The sequence below is a fragment of the Antrostomus carolinensis genome, unplaced genomic scaffold, assembly GCF_000700745.2.
Source record: "Antrostomus carolinensis isolate BGI_N321 unplaced genomic scaffold, ASM70074v2 scaffold5632, whole genome shotgun sequence".
In the NCBI taxonomy this organism is placed as follows: domain Eukaryota; kingdom Metazoa; phylum Chordata; class Aves; order Caprimulgiformes; family Caprimulgidae; genus Antrostomus; species Antrostomus carolinensis.
In genome coordinates, this window is record NW_010301478.1 from 46,033 (window position 1) to 69,987 (window position 23,955).

At 39.1% G+C, this 23,955-nt stretch overlaps 1 protein-coding gene across 1 annotated transcript in view; it reads right to left on the reverse strand.

Moving 5' to 3' along the window:
- The window catches only part of ABCA4 (ATP binding cassette subfamily A member 4), a gene marked incomplete at its 5' end in the record, with an annotated part of 44,264 nt that extends 20,573 nt beyond the window's left edge, over positions 1–23,691 (reverse strand). Inside the window, 18 exons of the mRNA XM_029083889.1 lie at positions 635–733; positions 2,059–2,183; positions 2,614–2,855; positions 3,368–3,416; positions 3,774–3,979; positions 4,586–4,676; positions 5,464–5,651; positions 5,913–6,050; positions 6,841–6,980; positions 7,254–7,385; positions 8,743–8,920; positions 11,472–11,696; positions 15,517–15,615; positions 18,207–18,411; positions 19,495–19,716; positions 21,144–21,366; positions 22,525–22,701; positions 23,486–23,691. Coding sequence (XP_028939722.1) covers positions 635–733; positions 2,059–2,183; positions 2,614–2,855; positions 3,368–3,416; positions 3,774–3,979; positions 4,586–4,676; positions 5,464–5,651; positions 5,913–6,050; positions 6,841–6,980; positions 7,254–7,385; positions 8,743–8,920; positions 11,472–11,696; positions 15,517–15,615; positions 18,207–18,411; positions 19,495–19,716; positions 21,144–21,366; positions 22,525–22,701; positions 23,486–23,691 — 2,945 coding nt within the window. The remainder of the gene's footprint in view (positions 1–634; positions 734–2,058; positions 2,184–2,613; positions 2,856–3,367; positions 3,417–3,773; positions 3,980–4,585; positions 4,677–5,463; positions 5,652–5,912; positions 6,051–6,840; positions 6,981–7,253; positions 7,386–8,742; positions 8,921–11,471; positions 11,697–15,516; positions 15,616–18,206; positions 18,412–19,494; positions 19,717–21,143; positions 21,367–22,524; positions 22,702–23,485) is intronic.
- Positions 23,692–23,955: the final 264 nt, after the last annotated feature.

The window sequence follows — 23,955 nt, forward strand, 5'->3', positions numbered from 1 at the left end:
CGCCAGAAGAATCAAGTTGCTGGATACCACGACTGGGAGAAAAGGAACAAATGGCAAAGTATAGCATGCCAGTGACAAATGCCTCCAAAGCAGGACTCACAGGCAGGGTAAGTGGGCAGGACAACAATGCTGAAGTTGTTAAAGTCAACAAATGTTAAAGTAAGAGCTGTACTAACGTTGTCCTCCAGAGTGAGAATAGCTTCAAATCATAGACTGTTCTACTGCTGCCTCACAATCTGAGAAACTGCTGAAGCTATTGCTTCCAAACACACTGGTGGAAACAGTAGAAACCTGAGGGGACTCAGTGCAAAGTGCCAGGGAAGCTGTGAAGATCTAGGTCTGAGCCCACTGGCCTACTGACATATATTTCAAGGTTGCTTAATTCTCAATACAAGGCTACATGAGCTGGCTTCCAGCTAGTCACACTGAGCACTGTGAATCATTCTTAATCCAGTGGCATTGTTGTCTTGCTGTTTGTTACTTTTGATCCATTATTAGATACTATTGCCAACAATATATCTGAAGCATTGGCTCCAGTGAAAAATCAAGCCAATTCACTCTTGTTTCACTACTCAAGTTCCACTAGTAATACACTGCTAGAATCTTGTTCAAGAGAGATTAACTAGCAACTTACCGAAGAGGCCGATTCTTCATGCAGCGATTTCCAAATCCTGGTTTATTCAAGAAAGCACCAGTGAGGGAGACCATCTGCTCACTGCCAGGATGCTCATTGCTAAGGGAATAAGATAGACTTCCTCTATAAAAACTTTTTTCAAACTACTGTAGTGGAATACACATAGCAACTGATGAAGGGCAGCCATATAGCAGAACCCACTGCCCCATTCCAAATGCTGATAATTCAATTATTTTATTTATTTATGCAAAAACCCTGAACCTTCCAAGATGGTTAACAGGGTAAAGCAATGGTCCTTTCTGTCTAATATTAAAGCACGACTTTTGACATAGTCCTATAGCAATATTCTCCAAAAAGGCTTGAATCCACATTTCTACCCCCTCAGCCCTGTCACACTCAGTAATCAGATGAAAAACATATTCCACATTTTCATTTGCTGAGGCCAAAGAGGCAATGCTGCTAATAGTGAAGTGTCTACAACTAACAACCTAATAGCATTAGACTTCAGAATATTGCTAGTGCCAAGTGTTATACAAGTATGAATATCACGCTCTGCTCCACACACTACCATGTGTAAATTAAACTGAAGTTTCACGTGAATTTTCAGTAGGAAACTCAAGCAAAATGCTTCAAAATTATTGCCTTCAGTTTCGGAGCTTTATGCTAGTTGCAATCTAGTGTAGGACTTAAAACTTTTATAGATCTCCTCTGCACATGTTTTGACTTGGTGTGAGTTCAGCTTTTGAATACATGGAAGTGAAGGTGAAGCAAGTGTTCAGGAGAGTACAGAGGAATTGTGCAGTGACCTGGAGAGACCAGAACTGAAGCTTCTGTGAAGAATGAATGGAGACAAAGTGCTAGTAGACAAAAAAAAAAAATTCAAACCCAGCCAAGGGATACTGTGTGGGGAGAAACTGCTAAGTAGCAGCAGCAGCAGCATTAATAAAACCTGAGTCTCTGCTTTCATCTTGTTTCTACAACTTTGCCCAAATACTGTACTAACTATAAATAAATCTACCACAGGTCAGCAGAGAGGCTTGAATCTCATTGTTCTCTAAAATTATGAATATAGGAGCAGTTCAATGGTATATCAGAAACAGTCAGACTTCTTACTGCCCTGAATTTCCTGTTAGTCAGGATATGTAACTTTATAAGTGTTGAGGTAATGAATTCAGGTAAGAAGAGGAGAGACTACCAAAGACAGCAAGATATTTGAAAGACTACTGGTTAGACATACTAGCAGCTGTATTCTCCACTTGCACTAATTTCATGCTATTTTAAATCTGCGGATTTAAGTGGAGTTAATCCTTTTTCATACCACAGAGTGAGAAAAGCCCAGTAAGATAGGGCCCCCTGATCCTAAATGCTATGGAGAAAATGGTGTATATATGACAGATGTAGTTTTACTCAGTGATTCCTCTTACCTGAAGAAAGTATACTGTTGTCCATAGATCCAAGGGTGTAAGGTTAAGGCAGGATATTCTCCAAATGGAGGAATAATGAGTGTAAGTATTAAAGACAGCAACACAAAACTAGCAGGGAGAACAATCTGCAGGGAACATGAAAAAATGACACTAGGTTATTAGATATATGTTATAGAGTGACACTGAACACACCTCATAATATATATAAACAAAGGAGCGACAGCAGGACCACACAGATCAGATCTGGTTTAACTCCTTAACACCAACAATTTAATTTCCAATGCTTTCAGTTAAGATTCTGGTTGTCACAGAACTGTATTATGTTAAAAACAAAATGCTGGGCTAGTAGTGATTGAATCATGAACTTGGTGTGGGTGATAGACTCTAGGCAGAAAGAAACAGAATAAGAGGCAGAAGAGCTGGAATCGCTAGAACAGTTAGGAACACTGTTACCCATATGCACCACCTCTGTTGTTTTGCATAGAGATATTGCTGGGAAAGACAGCATTGAGAATGTTGTAGGAAAGAGTCAAGAACAGCAAAAGTAAGCAATACCTGGGCTAGGAAATCCTTGTGGCTGCGGGAGGCATGGTGAAACCGTTTGATGAGCAGTGCTTTGACCTGCTGACGTACAAGCTGAAAACCTTTATACTGTTGGGACCCCTTGCCTTCATTTTGATCTCCTGCTATGCCTACTGGCATTCGAGAAGTGTCATTAGTTTTCAGTGTGGTTTGTTCAGCTGGTTTGTTCTCAGCAGAAGTTTTGCCAAGAGTAGAACCATTTTCTGGAGTGTCTCCTAGGTTAAGATGAAAAGGGGAGGAGATTTATCCTCCAAACATGAAGGTAGCACAAACATTTTAATGAGCTCCAGATTTTACTGACTGTACATATCACACCACCAGATTGCTTTAATTACAGCTGTTGCACTGTGGCTGTATCTACTGGCATTATATAGGTTAACACTCTTAATCAGCTGGATGAACAAGTTAATCATGTATGTAGTTTACGGACTAATGGTCAGCAAAGTACTTTTTATAAAACTACTAAAATCATTGACATCTGGGGGCTTGACACTCCAATTTTATTTACATAGGTAAGAACCTCATCCAATCTAAACAAAAGTCTGCTGAGTTAATCTTGTTTCTTAGATATCATGTCAGGCCCAAAACCAGATATTTGCTGACCAAATCTATTTTGGCAAGAACACCATACAAAGACTGAAAGTTCTGAAGCTCTTCTTTACTTGGCACTCAGAATACAGAACAGTCCCAAGAAAAGTTTATCAAATACTGAATCATGGCTCTATACCTGTTTTTTGCACTCCAGAGTCAGCTTCTGCTGTGACCTTTAGGAAAACCTGCCATAGACAAATACAACTCCCCATTAGGAATAGAACAGGTACAATAACCTGATCTCTGGAACACTATACATCATTCTTTAACGTAACAGAAAAAAATTCAGATACCTTTTCAGTACTGCTTATTACACAATCAGAAGTCTCTTATGAAATATCTCAGAAAATAAAAAAGTAAGGCTTGTATCCTTTCTCTATGCCCATCCCAAAGACTTTCTGAGCGTGCCACAGTATATGTCACTGGGTTTTGAAGGGTATATTAGGAATTAGTAAGATTTCATGTTTAAGAACAGGAACTGTCTCAGAAAACATTTTTGGGACTGATGGTAAGATCAGCAGATATTTTAATCTGTCTGTTACCTCTTCAAGTGGTGTGTCTGAAACTCCAAAACTGCTGAGTCCCAGGTCATTCAGTGTTTCCTCCAGTTCTCTGAAGAGACTAGCATAAGATCGTTGCTTAAAGTTTTTATTGGGCAAAAGGTAAATGAGTTCCTGACCAATGCTTTCAATTAATTTTGCTTCTGGGATATGATGATGAATTACTTCTGCTAACTTATTCAGATCTCCTGTGAAAAGTCAAAACAGGGTTCACAGAATGAATACATAACCATGCTAAGCATGATTTCAAAAGCTGTTGTTTGCACTGTACAAAAGGGGACTGCTCTATTACGTAACTCACAGATATCTCAGTTAATTCTGCACTAGACTGGGCTATGTTGCTAATTATGTTCTGGAACTATGTAGCAGGAAACTATCTCAAGTCTGTTAATAAAGCCCAACAAAATTTTCAGGAAGAACTTAAGTCCTTCTCTTATGTAGAAAAGCCAAAATGACTTTTTCTGAGAATGCCAGTTTCCTTTGCTCTAGATATGCTTTAGTTTTCATTATGAAAACATACATTTTGATGCAGAGTAGTTAAAAACTCACTGTATACTTCTAAAGCACACAAACTTCCAGTTCATCATCTGCACCTGAGACCACATATACATAAAAAAGGAGCAATGGTAAGCAAACCCATGAAGAAACCTTACCAAATTAATATAATGATACAGTACAGATGTTAGACACAAGTACTGAAGAAGCGGGCCTCAGCAGCATTGATGTTAGATGAGACTGCAGCATAACTGGAGACATAGCTATGTGCTGGAATGCCAAACCATTCCACTTCTTACCATCCAGTTCTTGCTCTGGAGCTCCTCCTTTGTCCTTGTGTGCACAGCTGGAGCAGGAGCAAGAACACTGAGATCCACAGCTAGAAAGTGACTAGCATAGACAAGCAACAGATACAAAGATGAAAGTGCTTCAGATACATGCAAAACAAGATGTAAGGGCTGTCAGTCTTTGAATGGCTTGAGTCAGTGAAAATACATCATATCTGGAGCATTTTGAACATAGTATACTGAAAGTCATCTGAGGACTGGATTAAGCAATGCAGAAAACATAAATGCCCCTGCACAAAGCATCTGTCAGTTCTAAACTGCATGCAAAATATGCGGGTAAATGCAATCAGCAGTGGCCATGAGTATACAGATCATGTTGCTGCTAAGACTGGGAGCACTACTAACAGTAGAAAGAATCCAGGTCCCTACTTCTCAAATTGTGCTAGGCTGGTGTAGCTATGGATAAAGGTAGATTCTTCTGGTGTCTGAGCTAGTTACCAGACTATACCATGTTTACAACCAGTGTACAGCAAAACCAAGCATCAGAAAGACCTGTAGATGGACAAAGGCAACTTGATAGGTAAAAGTTTAGACATACTTAACTGACGAGAGTGAACTATAGACCACTGAAGGCTTCATATTCACCTATTATCTTCACCTGTCTAGCTGAATATATATTTATAAAATCAAAGAAGACTTTTACAGACACACTCATGTATCCATATAATTTTATGAGGTGTCATCAAATTTTCTCATTGTTTTCTTCATTTTGGAGTCAGTTTTGTACACAGCCCCAAGCAGCACTTAATTGCTTCATACCTTGGTGCAGTGCATGAATACATGTAAGTATTTTTTAGATCACTTCTGCAGGAAGGGAGCTACATACTTACTGTGGCCTGTCCAGTTCTGGTGTTTTTCATCTTGCGAACAAGAGTGAGATAGAAGCCAGACCCAAAGCGGTTCTTTAGGAAGAGAGGAGAGCCTGAGCAGAAGAGTTTCCCTTGGGATATGATGGCTACTCTGTCTCCAAGGATGTCTGCCTCATCCATGTGATGGGTTGAGAGGATGATTGTTCTGCCTAGAAGGAACAAGGAGAAATGTTCAAGGCCTGGACTCTGGGATTCAAAGTTGTGCTTAGTTTTTCGGCAATTAATGCAGGGTCTCTGTACCAAAGTCAGGTCCCAGGTTTGCCACATCCATTGGTTATCTGTTCAAAGAATCTTGTTTGCGTGTATTCATATCCCACTAACCATGACAGAGAAGGCACATGCTGCACCTATGACAGGTTTGGGGTTTTTTTTAAATAAAAATAAAAAAATTCCAGTCTTAAACCTGTTACCTGAGCGATACTTCAGCAGAAGATCCCAGATAGATCGCCTGGAATATGGATCAACTCCAGAAGTGGGCTCATCCAAGACTACCACTTTTGCTTCACCCACAAAAGCAATGGCAACAGACAGTTTCCTTTGCATGCCACCTACCAGAGGACAGATACATTCAGGAGTCTGAGATGAGTTATTTAAGTGGCAGAGACGTAATTAACACTGCTTTTCAGTGTGGAGACAAACTGATAAATGTAAAACAAAACCAATCCTCAGACAAATATTTGTGGAAAGTTAAATCAATAGTCACATTTTTCTTCTCAAGTTCAGAATAGATTGTTCAAAATTTTATTATTTTTTAAAATATATTTTTCATCTATGTGTCACATTTTCTGTTTCTTGCCAGAAGCAAAAGCAGGAAGATATAAGATTTTCATGGTCTCATGTGAAACTAGCTAAATTTTATAGTTGCAATCAGGATAAAAGAGTATAAGAACATCTAGCTGTTTATTCAAAGCATCTTTTGAATCTGGATTGCGCATTTGTACCTTTAGAATGAAAGAAATTACACCTACCAAATAATACAGTATTATAGAGTACTGATCCAAACAGTGGAGCAGCATGATAATATTTCATTTGCCTTGAAATAATACAATATTGTATTTTGTTTTTTCTTACATTGACTGATTTTTTTTATATACTCATTTAAAAATAATAGCTTTAAATATATTTTAATTTGTTGTATATTTCTAGGAAAGAAGCTTTAGGGACAGGTTGTGCCAGCTTTACTATTTGTACAGTCCCATTCACTCTTTGAGAGTAAAGACCTCCCCAGTGCACAGTGATGTGTCATAATATGGCCTCAAATATGTAACTCAAACAGTAATTGCCCAAAGACAAAGAAAAGGTAGTAGAAAAAACATCTTAGAACAATCTTGTGGGTACCTGACAAATTCTGAGCCTCTTCATTCCTTTTATGGGTGAGGCCCATGTCTTCTAGCATTGTTTCCAACTCTTGCTCAGCTTCATCCCTGGATCTCCCTTTCATTTGAGAATAAAACAAGATGTGCTCTGCTACAGTAAGGCTGTGAAATCAGACAGAAAGCCACCAAGGCAATTTAAATGAATAAGCAGATTTTTTTTTTTCCCAAGCAGCAATAAATTCACTCTAGCTTTATCTTGCTAAAGGAAGAGGGGCTGCTTTACCCTAAATCTGGATAACAGATCTTCTTTGGAACAAGTGCCTCTGAGATATATCTACTGCCAGCACAGTAACAGAAACAACACAGGCTTTGGGGATGTGTCAAGCATGCAGACTAGGACCCTTATTCTTAAAGCTAGTATGGAATGATACTTACTGATTGAATAAGATGTTGTACTGAGGGCACATGCCTAATCTGTGCCGAATGGAGTCCATGTGAGCCTGAATATCCAGACCGCCAATCAGCACAGTTCCAGAGGTGGGTGGGAAGAGGCCTGTCAGTATCGACCTGGGAAAATAAAATGAGGAAATTCCCACTCTCCTCAATTTCTGTGCCAGATTAGGAAAATACATTGCATGGTTCCAGTAGATGGAGCATTATGACTTCTTACTGCAGGCTTGATGAAACAACTCCAGTAAAGAGCATACATATAAATGCTCTTGCCCTGCTACAGTAAAAATCTTGTGGATCCGCTAACGTAAATATTCATACACCTGTCTGTGGTTCTGGCCTGCATTAAAAAACTGTTTTAGTCAGCTACTTTGTTTCAGAGTATTTTGTTCAGCATGTTATATTACACATATGTACAAACAGGTGTAAAACAAAGCTCACTAAGACCGAGATAGAGAATAATGGTTTGAGGTCTCTGGCCCCTCTGACTCATGCCTTATACCTACACCTATCTTTTAATGTAAAATGGAAGGGGAACAGATGTTATGTTGCAAATAGGTGGAATCTCTTACTAGATTTGGATGACTAATGGATTTTTCAGTTCTGAGAATTTCAAACCAATAGAAATTTTTGGTTTTGTCAGGAGACTAGAAAAACAAATTTACAATACATTTCAGCAGATTAGAATGCTTCTATTTTGGGTCAAACATATTTCTTGTGGAACAATTTTTTTAAAATTAAAAGGCAATTTAAAGTGCATTTGAAAGAAAAGTATTTTTCAATTTAAAACCCCAGAGTGCTCTGCTGGGAAACATCACATTGAAACACTTCAGTTCTTTCAACATTTGGTGAACTTGTCAGACCCAAGAAATATTTTATTCACCAATTAACCCTATTTTGCCAAATAAAGTTCTGTATAAAGCAAATTAAACATTCCTAAAGTCCAGCTTCATGAGACACCAGAGTTCTAGGACTTGAGGAACATTTTAATCTGGACACGGATTGTAAGCATTTTGTCTAAAGAGGGCCTGTATTTTATAATCCTTCGCAGACAGACCAAAAACCATGACTGGTAGTTAGACAGAGAAACCAAAACCACATGGAGTGTGGTGACTTTCAAAGTCTCTCTACCACCCCTTTGGCTCTTTCAGCCCAAAGATCCTTCTCCTTCTTCACCTACGAGGAGTTTGGTCATGGGAAATGAATTCTAGGGGGAGAGAATTGCTTCCTTTTCTCTAGACTTTCACTTGTTTGTGTCATGCTTTGCCTCCCTTACAGGGTTTTTGCTAATCCAGGATATCTTTTCTTTGCCTAGGGGCAGCATTTCACTGTCTGGACAAAGCTTGATGTTGTGTGTCAATCTAGCTGCCGGGGTGGTAGACAGACAAGGGAAGAGTGAAAACAGAAGACTGCTCCTCAGGACAGAGAAATAGAGCATTGTTCTGGATTTGCTCCTTCTAAAACACAGACTTACATGGTAGTTGTCTTTCCTGCTCCATTATGACCAAGGAAGGCTGTGATCTGGCTCTCATAAAAAGTAATATTCATCCCATCTACTGCTGGCTTGGGCCTGTTCGCAAAAATCTTCACCAGGTTCTGAATGCATACTCCTGGAATCAATCCTGTTGGCTCAGGCTCAAAGAAGGTATTCACTTGAAAGGTAAGAAATCAAGAATGAAAAAGGAATAAAAGCACATGTTTTATCCCAGTTCTGATGATGACACATCAATAAGTGCACAAACCCAGTAAAATACAGCATCATATGCCAGGGCCAGATTCTCCAGTCACACCAGTACCACACTGAGACAAGACTTCTAATTGCAGTACAATTTGTTTAGATTCACCCATGTATCAATGACAGAAGAAGTAGAGCCCAGAATTGTAACTGTCTGTGGAGAGGTAATGCATTGGATCAGGTGAAGCTGAACATGCTTTCTGTTTTCATTGTGTAGCAGGAAGATTATTTGGGATAGATAGTTGTGTAGATACTTAGATAGGCTGAGAGATTACATTAAACAAGCAGCAGGTTGTCTTTCTAGCCAGGCTAAATCTGCCATTCAAATCATCTGCCCAGCTGTGCATTCTTTTACCATGATGCTTTAAAAACAACAACAACATTTGCCTTTAATCTTGGTGGGTGAAATTTACCCCCTTGCTGAGGTCAGCTCAAGACTTAGGCAGTACCTAACATGAGCACTACATGGGATGGCTTTCTCTCAGGATTAAAAATGCATTATTGTAAATAGCAGCATCAGGATGTTTTATTGCATCAGCTTCTAGACAAAACAAACTTCTTTTGAAGTAAATTAAGCCCTTGGGCAATATGAATTAAGGGAGTTGAGAAATTTAAACTAAAGACCCTGTCCACTTTTGTTTACTCAGAATGCTTAAGGCTTTGTAGGGAGGCTTGTTTTGCAATTGCACTTAAACTGTTCAGTACCCAGCAGACCTGTGTGGAGAGCAGCCAATGCCATCTGGGTGAAAACACCCCTACCTCCATCAGTGACTTGTATGTCATTATGAACAATACTCAAATATGTTGTACATGACAGAGCTTTGTATACTACAGAGCAGCTGAAATAATTAATCTAGAGCAGCTAGCTTTATTTTACACAAAATTATTTTTATGACAAACTTCTTTTGCTTTGTGAAGGAATTTAGGCTTCCTTTTACCTTACTGGGCCAAATACAAACATCCCTGTATTTACAAAAGTTCATACAGAGTCTGGCTATGTAGTGCTGCATATATTGGCAACTGAGGTACCATCTTCAGTTTTATATGTTTCATGAGCTCAATTCGTATTAGCCTGCAAGACTCACTGACAAGTTCTGAGGCAAATTCTCTGATGAACTTCCCTAGCATCTGCTTTTGCATCACTTGATGCACACTTTTTTTTTTTGTGATTCATATTTTTCCATTCTGATCCTATTCCTTCTGTGCAGTTTTGGGCCATTTAGTTCTTTCTTCAGAGGTGGCAGCATTTGTGGGGTATATGGATGGGCCTCTGCTTAAAATGTATCAAGCAATTAAGACAGATTTATAGTGTGTCTGCCCTACTCTCCTAATCTATGTGAGTACTGGGCTGCACTAGAGTTAAGCCGTTAGTACTACTCTCCATTTCCCATCCCATTACTCTTACACGAAGCACTGGCTCTTACATGAAGCCATTTTGGAAACTGTGTCCTTGAACTGTACCAGGTCTGCTCTTGGCTTCTCTGCATGCCTTCCAGTTTGTGAAAGGGTGAAAGGGAAGGCAGGCTTTTTTACGCAGTGACAGGCAAAGCCCTTCCTCTGTGGCCATGGAGCAGCTGGAACCTGGGAGCTGACAGTACAGCACCACAAAGATAACACAGTACTAGGAGAAGATTGGCTGAAATAACCTTTGCCCTCTGCCTGTCTTTTTTCTTTTGAAGTCCTGTCCTGTTTCCATTCACCCTGAATACATATTTTCAGTGCCTACGTGAGGAGCTCTGATGACCCCACTTTTATCTCTAGTTTTTCAAGAGAGTCAGAGTGGGCCCAGAGCTGTCTGCAGCAGTTACTTTTGTTAGAGAATCCATGTGCATTCCTCTGAGCATCACATACAGAAAATTCCTCTGGCTCCCCACAAAAGACAACATTTGGACTTGAAAATAAGGCAGGTCATTCGGGAATTCTTAGGTGGTGGCTAATGTCAGCATCAGAAAAGGCTGCAGACAGACAGACAGAGCACTTCAGATAAATCCCTTTGAAACCAGCTTTCCCTATCCCTACAGCTGCAAGACACACTAAAGACAGGCAAAAAAAAAGGGGCTAGGAGGGAAGAACATTCCTCTCAGCATAAGAATTTTTATTGAAGTCATGGCTCTGTTTAATTCTAAGAAGTCAATGTATGTGTCTCTGACACCTCCCTCAGCATGAACACTAACTTACTATAGAAACAGCTTGCATTTGCATGATAAAAAACAAGCTACAGAGCTCTTCTGGAAGGTAGCTCTTGTGGTGGCTAAAATATTCTAAGGGATTGTGAATATAGAGGAATCAGTAAGACGGTAGCTGGGAGAGTCAGTGCCTCTACTGAGCCTGGCTCTGGCAATGGCACGCTATCCTCTGTAGCCTACTGGGCTCTCGTAGTTTGACTCTAGTCATTCCTATGTCTAGTTTCTTATGAAGTACAATAAGTTTAGTATCTCAGAAGTACTCAGGTTGCTTTTTCTCCTTACTATTAATTTCATCTTTGTCCTGGACATCTGTCTTGGGCTTCCCCTGCTCGCTGGGTCCTTTTTCTCGTTTGTGTTTACATCGTTTGGTTTTACCATCCTTCTCCCCCTGGTTGTCACTCTTTTCTTCTGGCTTTTCAGGTTCTTCAGATTTCTTTGTTCTGCTTTCATCTTTTTCTCCTTCCATGGCCTTCTGATCCACACAGCCTTCTAACTCTGGACTTTTTTCTATACAAACCAAAAGTAACCAACATTTAATTAACCAAATTTAATTTCCTCTCATCTCTAGAGGTTCTTTGAGGAAAAAGTAGTAGTCCTAAGTCTTGAGCTCTCCAAGAGCATTAATCATCAGTGCTTTACTCAGGTTAGGAACACAGCACCAAAAGCCATCTAGCTTAAAATCTGCTTCACAGGGTCAGGAACAGCTATTTAAGGGGACAACTGACAATTTTGCAATTATAGACTCAGAGTAAAAGATACTGATTAATATTAGGCACATGCTTTATATTTTGTCCATGCAGCTCTAGATAAAGTTCTTCACCACATGAACAGAAAGGCCATACAAACATTTCCCAGGCTTATAGAGAGTGAGATGAAGAAAAACATAATGAAAAGTTTAAATGAAAAGCAAACTGCTAAACTGCTACTTAAACTAAGAGATTAACTCCAGGCCAGAGTGAATGAGTTGGTGTAAACTTTTGTACAAGAATTTTTGGCTTTCCAATTTGGTCGTAGACCTTGCTTCCACAAAGGAAAAGAGTCACATAAAATTACTAATGGGGATAGGCTTGAAGCAGGAACAACAGTGATGTAAGAAGAGAGCTCCTGGAGGAATTGTTTACACAACACAAATTCAAGCTGGCACCTTAGAGGGCAATTAGCACAACTGTAATTTATCAGATGGCCTAGGACTTAATTTTATTGTGAAATTTCACCATAACTTTCTGCTATAAGAAATATTAACCCATAAAACTGTCTAAAATTACTTGGTGCACAAATAGTAACGTAAACAAGTTCACCACATCACCTAAAATGGAAAAGTGGGGGATACAAAAGTGCACTGATATAAGTAAATTTTAAAAGTACCAAGATAATTTACTAGTTTATTTTGAGCTGTGCATTTAAATTATCTGATATTTATTATCCAGTTTTCTTCCCAACACATTAACAGGATAAAACAAAAAAATGCTCAGTATTACCCTTGAAGGAAAGATAAGAGTTGAGAAAAGTTCTACAGTTGTTCATATAAGCTGAGGCACTGAAGAGTCTTAGATTCTTCAGTTAGGTAAGAATCATGTGTCTCCTTCAAAAGAATTAATCAGAGATGACCTTTCCAACTGTCTCTGCTTGAGAAAACCCAAAGCAATGTTTTGTAGAAGAGAGGACAAAATAAGTATCAGCACACTCAGGCTACCTGAGATAATAATGGAACAATTTATATTAGAAGGGACTTCCAAAGATCTCCAGTTTAACCCTCAAAAAACAGAGCCAATTCAGATCACAGTGACTATCTCCAAAAATTGAGATTTCACAACCTTTCTGAGCAACCTGTTCCAGTGTTCTAACTAACTTCACAATAAATAATTTTTTTCTTCTAGTGAATTCCTGTTTTCCAGCTTACATCTGTTGCCTCTCATGCTTCCACTAGGCACATCTGAGAAGTCTAGCCCTGTCTTAGCTTTCTGTCTTAAGGGTGAGCAGATCCAGCTCTCAGCACCTCTTTGTATGTTACACGCTCTAGCTCCTAATCAACTTGGCAGCTCTTTACTGAGCTCCCTACAGTAACTCTATGTCTTCCTTTCAATGAGGATCCCCAAACTGGACAACAAAGTAGTCCCAATGCAGTCTCACAAGTGCTGACTAGAAGGGAAGAATCACTTTCCCTTGAACTGATGGCTATACTCTTGGTAATAAAGTTCAGGATTCATCTGTTCTTCTTGGCTACATAGGCACACGTGATGGCTCATGTTCAACATGTTGCCAACTAGACCTTTTCTACAAAGCTGCCTGCCGATCAAGTGGTGGCCCATCTGTATTGTCCTATAGAGTTATTCCATCCCAGACACAATATTATGCACTTACTTTTGTTCAACTCCATGAGGTTCCTATAAAGCCATTTCTCCAGCCTGTTGAGGTCCCTCTGAAGAGGTGCCCTGCAGTCCACTGTTCCCTCCAATTTGGTATCTTCTACAAACTTGCTCACAGTGCCCTCTCTACTATCACTTAGGCTATTAATAAAGTCATTAAACAGTGTTAAGTCCACTGTCAGTCCCTGTCACACTCCTGCCACTAATAGCTGTTCCCCAGTTATGTTTTGTTCTGCTGATCACAATCCTTTGGGCCCAACATCTCAGTCAATTTTCCACCCACTTTAGTGATATACAGGCTGCTTGAGTAGACACTAAACTGTGTTCAGTTTTGGGCCCCTCACTACAAGAAGGACATGGAGGTGCTGGAGCATGTCCAGAGAAGAGCAGTGAAGCTGGTGAAGGGTCTGGAGCCCAAGTCTTATGAGGAGCAGCTGAGGGAACTGGGGTTGTTTAGCCTGGAGGAGGCTCAGGGGAGACCTTCTAAGTAATCTAAAAAATGCTGTTGAAAACTCATAAAATAAAAAACCCCCTGTCAATAAGGTATTAGCCATAAATTTTTCTGTTGCTGACCTACCTGAGCAACTGAATATTTTTGGGTTTTTGAGACTTCTCACAACCTTAGTCTGGACACTAAGAAGTCATAAGTCCATCTTGTATTTGAAATGCATTAAAGAACAAACAGAACTTAAGAGGCATTAAGATAACCAGAAAATGGATTTAATTTCTACTAAATTTAGGCTTAAACTAAATAAATAGCAGATGTTAAAATCCTGTAAGTAACTGCTCCAAATTCGAGATATTCAAAGGAGCTCTGGTGTAGGATATGCCCAAATTCCACAGAAAGTCAACAAGATGTAGTGGTTGACATCTTATCTGGGTCTTAGGAAGTTTTCCATTAATCTATAAATGTGCTCCAAGTCCTCCTTTGGCTCTTTCCTCCTCCCTCCTATACAGGCAAATTCTAATCTGGTGGGCAGCATTTGCAAAGGCGAAACAGATAACAGACTTCATAATATCTAAACAAGCCTCTACCATTCTGAGTACTGTCACAGAAAGTCTAAAGAAAAACCTGTTAGTTCCCTCAGAATGCACCAGAAGGCAAAGCCTCTTCAAAAAACCCAATGTTATAACCTCCCCTTTTCTGATCAACACATGTGAGCAGTGGATGCATTATTAGCACGTTCACAGAAAGGATTAACTCCCCTCTGGTTTATAGGAATCACCCTGAGACGAGACTGGCTTGTCAACAGTCAGTCTGAGTTGATGAAGGGTAAGGATGGTAATGAGAAGATTGAGGAATAATTTTTTCATCTGTCATTTTGATTGGTTTTACTGTTACCTTGTCAATTTAGACAAATTTCAAAACATCACCTTCAGCAAGCCTGTATCCCAGACATTAATCATCATTCTGCATTAATTCCTATTTTAATACAATCACACACCTGTTGTTCTTAACTACTCCAGTATCTGTGAAATTAGGACTTTTACACTCATGAAGTTGGTCCAAGGGCATCAATTTTGATCTCGCTTTCAAACTCAAAATAAACAGTCTTAAATTAGTGTCAAACTACATAGAAAATAATCAGGTCTAGAAAAATGGGAGGGGCCTCAGTGTAAATAAAATCAACATTGTATTTAATTTTGATGCATTTCACAAATGCTGCATTGTGCAGTAAGAACTCCTTTGATATCTCAGAAGGTGTTGGTTAGACAGTGGGGGTTTGATGTTGCTTGTTAACCAGTGTTTTAAAGGCTCTCAAATGGAACCATGACTCACTTCTAGTAACTCTAATAATAGCAGGCCACTTCAAGTTCAAAGGCACCTGCTGAGATTCCCAGTGTATGGCTGTCTCTAATCTTTGCAGCAGCTCAGGTAATGGAAATGTTAGAGAGTCACCTCTAAGTGGATCTGTGGTTTTGAAGTTATTTCTAAATACCAAAGTTTTAAAAGAACTCACCATCAGCAGTTGCTGTTTTCTCAGCTTTTGCGTTTCTAGAGCCCAGCCAGTAAGATATCTGTACAGGGAAATACCAAGGCTGTGGTAGCCCATAGTCTCCTAAAAAAAAAAGTTGGTAAAATGCACTTCATAAATACATTCCTCAGTGGGCATAAATTCATCTAGGCAAAGTCTGAGCTATAAAGATAAACACTTGCAGTCCTAGTGTCAGAAGGTCAAATCATCCACCAAGTACCTCACAGAACAGATTTTGTTTGCAGAATTTTTTTTTTCTTTTGGACAGGAGTAAAATAGAAAATATGTGATCTGATTCACCTTACCTTCTCTTAAGTAGAACATGGTTTAATTACAGAATGAAGCTACTCCCTATATGGGGACAATCTGAATCCTCAACAACCAAGCAGCAGCTGCCAAGGAGCATCCTGACTGCTTAAGATGGGATCCCAGCCTCACACAGGGATTTTATTTTAAGGCCCATTTAACACTTGAGGGCTGACATGAGTGAAAAGCTTATTATATTTACACTTATTACCCTGGACCTGAATTCACAACTGGCAGTGAGAAAAGAGACTCTGGCTGTTATTTCAGCACACAGCTTTGCAGGAAAAGTGACAGAGTAATCCTTTTTCTTTAAGCAGAAATGGGCTTTTTTTGTCACAAGTTAATTCTGTTTTGAAAAGAGAAAGTACAATAACATTATCAGTTCTTGTTAGGCCAGATCAGAGCTAGTGCAAGTCAACACTGCTTTCCTGGATCATACTGATTTACAGAATGCAGGGATTTGAGCTGCTATGTTTAAAACTGGAATCCTTGTGAACCCAGATGTTATTGGCCTTGTGCTACTTATTCAAAATAAGCAAAGAGAATTTGTGATGCTCACTGAAAGATGGTCAGTTTTTCTATATTGAAAACCACTATTTATGAATGTGTCTGCTTATTTCTGACTTACCAAAAAACCCCTGTATGTCAGGCAACCACTTGTATTCCCATTAACGCACACAAACACTCTGTCTGCATTCATAAGCAGTTTGCCTTACACTTGTTATGGCCTGGATTATACCCCTTTGAAGCTGGGGGCTAAAACAACTGTTTCTTACTCAGGATGAATGCAAAATGCAAGTGAACTTCATCATGGAGCAGAATGCTCAAATAGCCAAAGGACCAGTGTGCCAACAGGCGGTTGGCTGCAGAGAAAACTTAAGAACGAGCTGAACCATTTGGTTCAAAGGATTATCCAGGGAACTCATATAGTAAACTCAGAGATTACAGCATTGATTTGGTAGGTCCACATGTGTGTGACAGAGATATGCCATGAGAAATTCCACAGATACAGAGGAGCAGAAAGCCAAGGAGGTACTCAGAGCAAATATGGGGAGGAACTGAAGCTAATGAATAGAAGCCCTGAGAGGTGTTACTTTTGTGTGAAGAGCTGGCTGAAAAAAACCAACTTGGATCTACGAGCAAAGAAACTCCTGCTGTTTAATTCCTGCTGTGTTCATGGAAATAGTACATTATCCATTCTTTTTTAAATAAACAGAGTTAAAACATGGGCTTCTCCAAAGAGGAACTTTCAGGAAAGTCATTGCAAACCAGCTTTGGAAGTACGTTAAAATTGCATTAAACTTCTTTGTAAGGACACATTTCTTTAAAACTGAAAAGGTGTTAATTTGGTGTAGCATAGCTCACTTTGGTAGGGACACAAACAAAGCAGACTTAAGGTCAGATTTTAATTTTGAAGCAAAATATCCTCAGACATCTAAAACCATTTAACAAATCCTTATCATTTCTTGATTTGGATTAACTACCATAAGTGATGCGTGCAGACAAGCACCATCTTACCTTATCCATCATTAATTTTTCTTCATAGTTAGAAAATCTGCAAGATCTGAAATTCTGAGTAACCACTCAAGTGGGGGAAGGGAAAAAAAAGATAGCCATCTGCCAAGAAACACATTCTGGAACTCCAGTTTACATGTGAGAGTAATAAACTAATTAAAAGAAAGCTCACTTGCTTGTACAGCATAAGAATCTGTATTTATTATATTGTGGTAATATTCAATAAGAAGTAAGATAACCATTTAAGTTACAAGTACAAACCATTTTCTCTCAAAGAAAGCTCCCAAACTTTGTAATAGGTAACAAGGTAAATCCTTCTGTGAACGTGCACTAGAACCAGGATTCCCATTTAGAAATAAAATAAATCCACACAGGAACTTTCACAGCTGCCTAGGACACGGTATACGTCTCAGGAAATAGTACCATCCTGTAAGACACTGTTGGTCTAATGCAGCCATAGTATGTATGTGAACTAGAACTGTTATTTCTGTATTTTCAAAAATTTAAGAACTCCTTACTAGAAATGGTTGAAACTTGTCAAAAAATATGTACACAAATTGGCTTTCAAAGGATGATATTTTTGTAGATTTATTTTCTATTTAAATTTTAAAGCAGGATCAGAAATTGCATCCTCCTTCTTCCTCTTTCCTTCTTTTCAAGACTAAAATAGGAGAAAGGAAAAAGAAAGAGAGAAAAGTGGAAGCCCTTAATAAACCAGTGGTGCTATACTATCTAAGACTCATGGTCTACAATGTCAAATACCCTTTTCTGACAGAGAAATACTCAGAGATTGATTAGACTAACACAGTTTACAACAACTACCATTACTTTGTATGAATAAGAAATTGACATACCTGGAAAAACATTATCAAGATACCATGAAATTATTCCGTAGAGAAATGCGTCAAAAAGCATCATTTTAATGGAAAAAAGAAAACTATATTCATCTCCTTCCAAGGGACTGGTTCTGATGTTATCCCACTGCAGGCCAAGACCTTGCTCTTCATAGCGTGACAAGTATTCTGTACCAAAACCAAAAGCTACTTGAGAAAGCAAACTCTGGAATAAAGGAAAAATGACAGTCAACTCAGACAGAGGGACATTTTGTAAAGCAATCACAAAAGATGACGACCTTCAGGGACTGGACTTCGAAACTTGATAATGCCTAACAAATGATCAGGGATAAGTGGTTTCACTTTTATATTGAACTGGGATGTTTAATCCTCCGAATGGTGGCAATTCTAAGCAGTATTTAGCCATAATAGACTGAATTCAATCTTGGCTGTACTTTCTTTAGCTACTAGGCAACCTTCACAGACTGGGTTTTTTTATTAATGACGCTGTTCAGAAAGTACTATAGATGCATCTAGAAGTTTGCAGTGTACACCTCTGCCTATCTTGGAGAAACAAAGTATTTCCTGAGTGTATGGGGCAGGGCCACTAGGAGGAACAAGACAGAAAGTACACAGATGCTCAGGATAAGGAAAACCACAACCATCCCCTCCCCTGGTGTGTCTGATACCTAGTTCTCACACAACAAACTAATAAACCAATATAGTATCCAAACATCCTCTTCAATGCTCTTATGGAAGAGAACCAACAAAGAAGCACTGCATGGAGAATACCTACAACTTCTTAGATGGAAGATACTTCTCAGAGCTTTGGCACTTGGGTTCAAATCCTAACTCTATGTTCAGCTAAAGAAGGAATGTGAACCTGAGGTCTTCTCGTTCTTAGGTATTGCCCTGTTAACTGGGTTACAGCATAGGAGAAAGATAACTGTCCCCATTTTGTGAATTGCCTTTGTATTTATTAAACACACCAGAAATTAAATTTGCTTTGACTTGCAAGGAAGTGTTCAAAACTTTTTGAACATCATGCTGATTTCTTAACATTCCAAAAGTAAAATCAATATTATAGAATTTTGTAAAAGCCATGAAAATATCTTTTTGTCACTAGGCCTGCTAAAGGCTTGTTCACTTGCAATTCCTCATTATTTGAGAGAGATTCAGAGGTCTCCCTCTCTGAATTAAAAAAGCAGAGAGAAAGAGGTGTGCAATGCTTTGTTACTCACATACGCACAGTGAGAAGGGCAGCTAAAATTTGAACCCAAAGATACCATGCAACGAGTGAAAGGCTTACTGCTAGGATCTTCAGATTAACAGTCATGCGGTCTTGCCAGGCAAAGCAGACAATGTGGGGCAGGTACAAAGTGAAGTAGATGACTCCACTGCAGGCAGCTGCCAGATTTGCTTTGGAGAAGAATGTGCTGAACAAGAAACACTGCATTATGGTGGCTGTGGTGAATGTCAGTAGGAATAGAAAGAAGAGAAGTGGACTGCTATAATGTAGCACTTGTCCGCACTGTAAACAAAAGGAAAATGGAAAAATTCAGAAGTATTGCCACTTTCTGAACTAGCAAAAAAGGTCAGAATTGCTATTAACATGTAATATGTAATGAGTAATAAGCCAGTCTTTCTTATTTAATGTGACTTCCAACTCTCCCAGGCAGTAATGTTTCAATGCCTGAGGTCACTACAATAACAAATCCTTCATCTAACTTTATCCCTGCTCCTGGATTGTGACTTCAGGTTAGTACAACAGGCTGTGGAGTTCATATTCATATTCGATGACTGAATTAAGATCATAACTGATTGAAAATGGACATTCTGTTCCTGTCTGAATAAGCAAATGATTCCAAGCAAGACGTGCTATTTGTTAGGCTCAACTCTGTTTTGAGTCTCATATAAGGCTCAAATAGGTCTATAAGGCTATAAATAGGTCTCAGCATTGTTGCAACATCCCACTGGGCCTCTGAGACTGATTTCTTTATCAAGAGTGACATAATCTCTCATAAGAATGTATTTACAAAGGTGCCTCCCACTGGCATAGTGAAACCCAGGGAAGGAAGCGAATTACAGGTATAAGCACATTCCTCTCTGGTATTAAATACCTCCTGATTTTTAATTAAACTAGTGTAACAAATAAAGTAAGCTTTCTCTATCCACCCAAGCTGTAATGAAACTGCAAAGAACAAGAATAACTCATCTGGGCAGGCTGATAAGATACAGTGGATTGAACCATAACTATGCATTTATACCAATACCAGTTCCCCACATCAGCAAAGATGCAAGGGCATTCTTACTTATTAAAGTAAGAATGCAGATTTATATAACTAAATATAGCAGCTAGGAGGAGCTTGGTTCTCATGTAACAGAGATAAGAGGTAGTCCTTAGAGACAACATTCAAACTGTCCTGAAAAGTTACAAAAATTACAGCAATTCTGAGTCACAGAAGCAAAAGGGGTTTTTTTTGTTTTGCTTTTTTCAGGCTGTCCTGAAGGTTCTGTCCTTGCATTCTCTTTTTCCATTGAAATAATATCAGAATTTCTAAGCAGGCAAGAACTAAATATTATAAATGAATCACATATGGTGAATTACAAGATTAAAATTCCTATTATGATCCCTTCTATTTAAAGCAATAATTACTATTTATCAGGGGATCTAACTAAGTCTACAGGAAAAACAATATACAGAGTAATCTGCTTGAGTATCTCCTGTTCTGTAGAGTACCTCACAATAAATCTTACTAGGGAATTTATCCTTCTGTCTCTGTCAAGTGCTGATGCTTTCATGAGGTCCACTTAGAAGAACGTGCCTGCTACGTGCTGCAAGCAGAACAGGCCACCAGCCATTCTCATCTCCCTGTGAACAGCTACTATTCTTTCTCAACAGCAAACTGGTACCAGCAGTGCAAACAGAATAGCGAGTTTAAGAGTGACAATCCTTACCATAATCAGTGCTGTGAGGAGGAATGTGCTCACAGCCATCATGACAAAGCTGTCTATGAACCAAGTGCACCAAATCACTCCATTAGTTATACCCCTGTTCTTCATGGCCTCTTTCAGACGCATTTCCTTCTCCAACACTATACTCTTCACAGTCATGGAAACGGAATATATCCAAGCGAGCACCATGAAGATGGGAAAGGCGCGGTTTAAGGTGATCATGAAGCTACCAAAGCAAGAAGGGAGAAATGAATTAAATTTAGTTAAAACAGAGAAATACTGAGATGAAAAACAAGAACAAAAAGGAAAAGGAAGACTGCATTTATTAAATATGGGACTGGAAATTCTCAGTCTAAATATCAATAACGTTGCTAGTGAACTTGACGAGCAACCTAAGTATTAATGAACTAATGGTTGTTGCACTCCCATGACAGAGATAAATATTATTTCTATTTTGCAAAAAGGTTCTAAGAAACCTAAGGGGAAGAAACGTCTGGTGCCTGCAATAATGAACTGCAGCCACAGTCCTGGAATCCTTTGCTAGATTCATATGAGATTTAAGACAAAAATCAGTCAATCTGCATAAAAACCATGGACAGGAATTAGGGAGAAGAAGGTTAGAGAACACTAAGTTATTGTTGAAAACTGTAGCTGGAAAAGGGCTGAAACCAGTGCTATATATCCAGTCTGATTGCAGATACTAGTCATGTAGTTATAAAAGGAATCTTGTTTAGGGATGTGATTGGGATTTTAGAAAGAAAGAGTTTCAATAGCCTAAATTGTCTTGGGATTCTGCAAGGCTTGTAGGGATCTTCAAGGACCAAAAACTACAGCTTTGGGTATTTATATCTTGATATGATTAAGTCTAGGGTTAGGGTTTGGTTATACACTTGAAGAGACTGGGTGGTTTGGTTCTTCAAGACTTACAGGAATAGCAAGAGAGGTACCAATTCCATTGGGACAAGCATTATCTGTTCAACTTTTCTTTAGGAAATGATTCTTTGGATATAAAGAAAGCTGGGTTTTAGAGATGTAATTAGGGAAAAGAAGCTTATTACACCTCAATGGATTCTGTGCAGTTAACTGAAGGATGCAGTGTTTGTTCTAACACGGGTCAGTGCTTTGCGTTCAGTTTTGCTACAGGCACCGGTCATATGCTATAGCATGAGGCTTAGTTTTAGACAAACACTTTTAAAAAGATCACATTTTCGCTGGGTCCTGTGTTATGGCAGGATAAGAAAAAGAACAAATTCATTCAGTTATGTTTCAGTTATTGCTCTTGAATATATACTTTGGGACTAGGGTTAGAACTGGTGCTTGAGAGTCTTAAAGCATCCAGAAATCCAACTATTAATCAGAATTAAGACAATCTGCTTTTACTCACACATCATCCACATAACATGGATATGGCATTTGCTGCAGATAAATTCCTAATGGCACTTCAGTGTTGGTCTGGGTCTTTATAATCCCATGCTCAATCATGTCCTGGAGATATGCAAAGCCTCCCCAGATATAACGTAAATCATCCACAGGATCAGCTCTTGGACCAGCAACCCAGTACCTCAAAAGAAAATTCACAAGGAAATCATTTGGGTAAACAGTGGCTTCAGGGGAGGGGCAGGGGGAAAATAAATAAATAAATAAAAATTCTTAGCTAGTGACATTGTATGGACATTGCCCGGAGTTGTCTTTTCTAGATTTTGGTCTGTCAGACCACATTGCTTTAGAAAGTCCATGACCTAGAAGGCTCTTTTGTTTCTTTCATTTTCTCTACACTGACACAGCATAGCAATTTTGGCCAAAAACATACATAAATTAATCAAGCAGCAGAGTAACTGTTCTAGAATAGAAATAATTGTATTTGGAATACAGTATCATTGGAGATTAAACTGTAACAGCTAGATTGCCACTACCAGACACCATTATATACCTCTATATGGATAATCCTGAGAAATTATTTCTGCTGTCCCTTTGAGGAGGAACACCAGAAAAGTTCTGCTGTCCAGGTGGAGGAGAGTTGGATCACAATACATGTAGGACTTCTTTCTCTGCCTCTTCCAGTGATGGAGCCAACTAAAAACTTAAGCAGGTTACTGAATAGATTCTGAGTCATTCACTTTGCCACGTATCCATGCAACTACCCACGGCCTGGCCTAACTGTCACAAGAGCGATACCACTTGTGTCAGTACCTGCTAACTGGAGATGCATTCTGCACTGCATTACATACTAACTATTGGTGAATACAGTTGGATTGCATGCACGTATCCAACACAGGTTCTAATGCCCTTATGTCTCTCATATTCGTATTATAGCGGGCAAGAACTGAGAAGGCACCATCACTTACCTGTCTTTGATTTTGTTTGTTTTCTCCACTGCATCTATGTCCATCCGGATCTTGTACCTCACATGTGGTGGAAGACTGCTGGTTGTAGGCACCATGTCTGGAAAAACCACACCAGCCCAGAATTTGTTTTCCTCCAGCAGATGAAGGGCCTGACGAGTCAGTTGAGTTTCATCACGATAACCTTCAAATTTATCCAAGGTTAAGCACTACAAATAATCACAACGAGAAAAATCATATGGGTATAAAGCAGTAAGAGGCATACATTAAAGCAAACATCAGTGGTTGGAAACAGAAAAGGGAGGTAGGTTCATCTGAAATAGTTGCTATTTTCAGCTTTAAAAGCTTATGCTGAAACTAGCATAAGTTGACTCTCTCCTCCTTCCTGAAAGCTTCCTCATTCTTCCTAGTCTAATTCTTATGACAAATTCAAAACACACAGCATTATCAATACAAGCACAGAAACATAATTC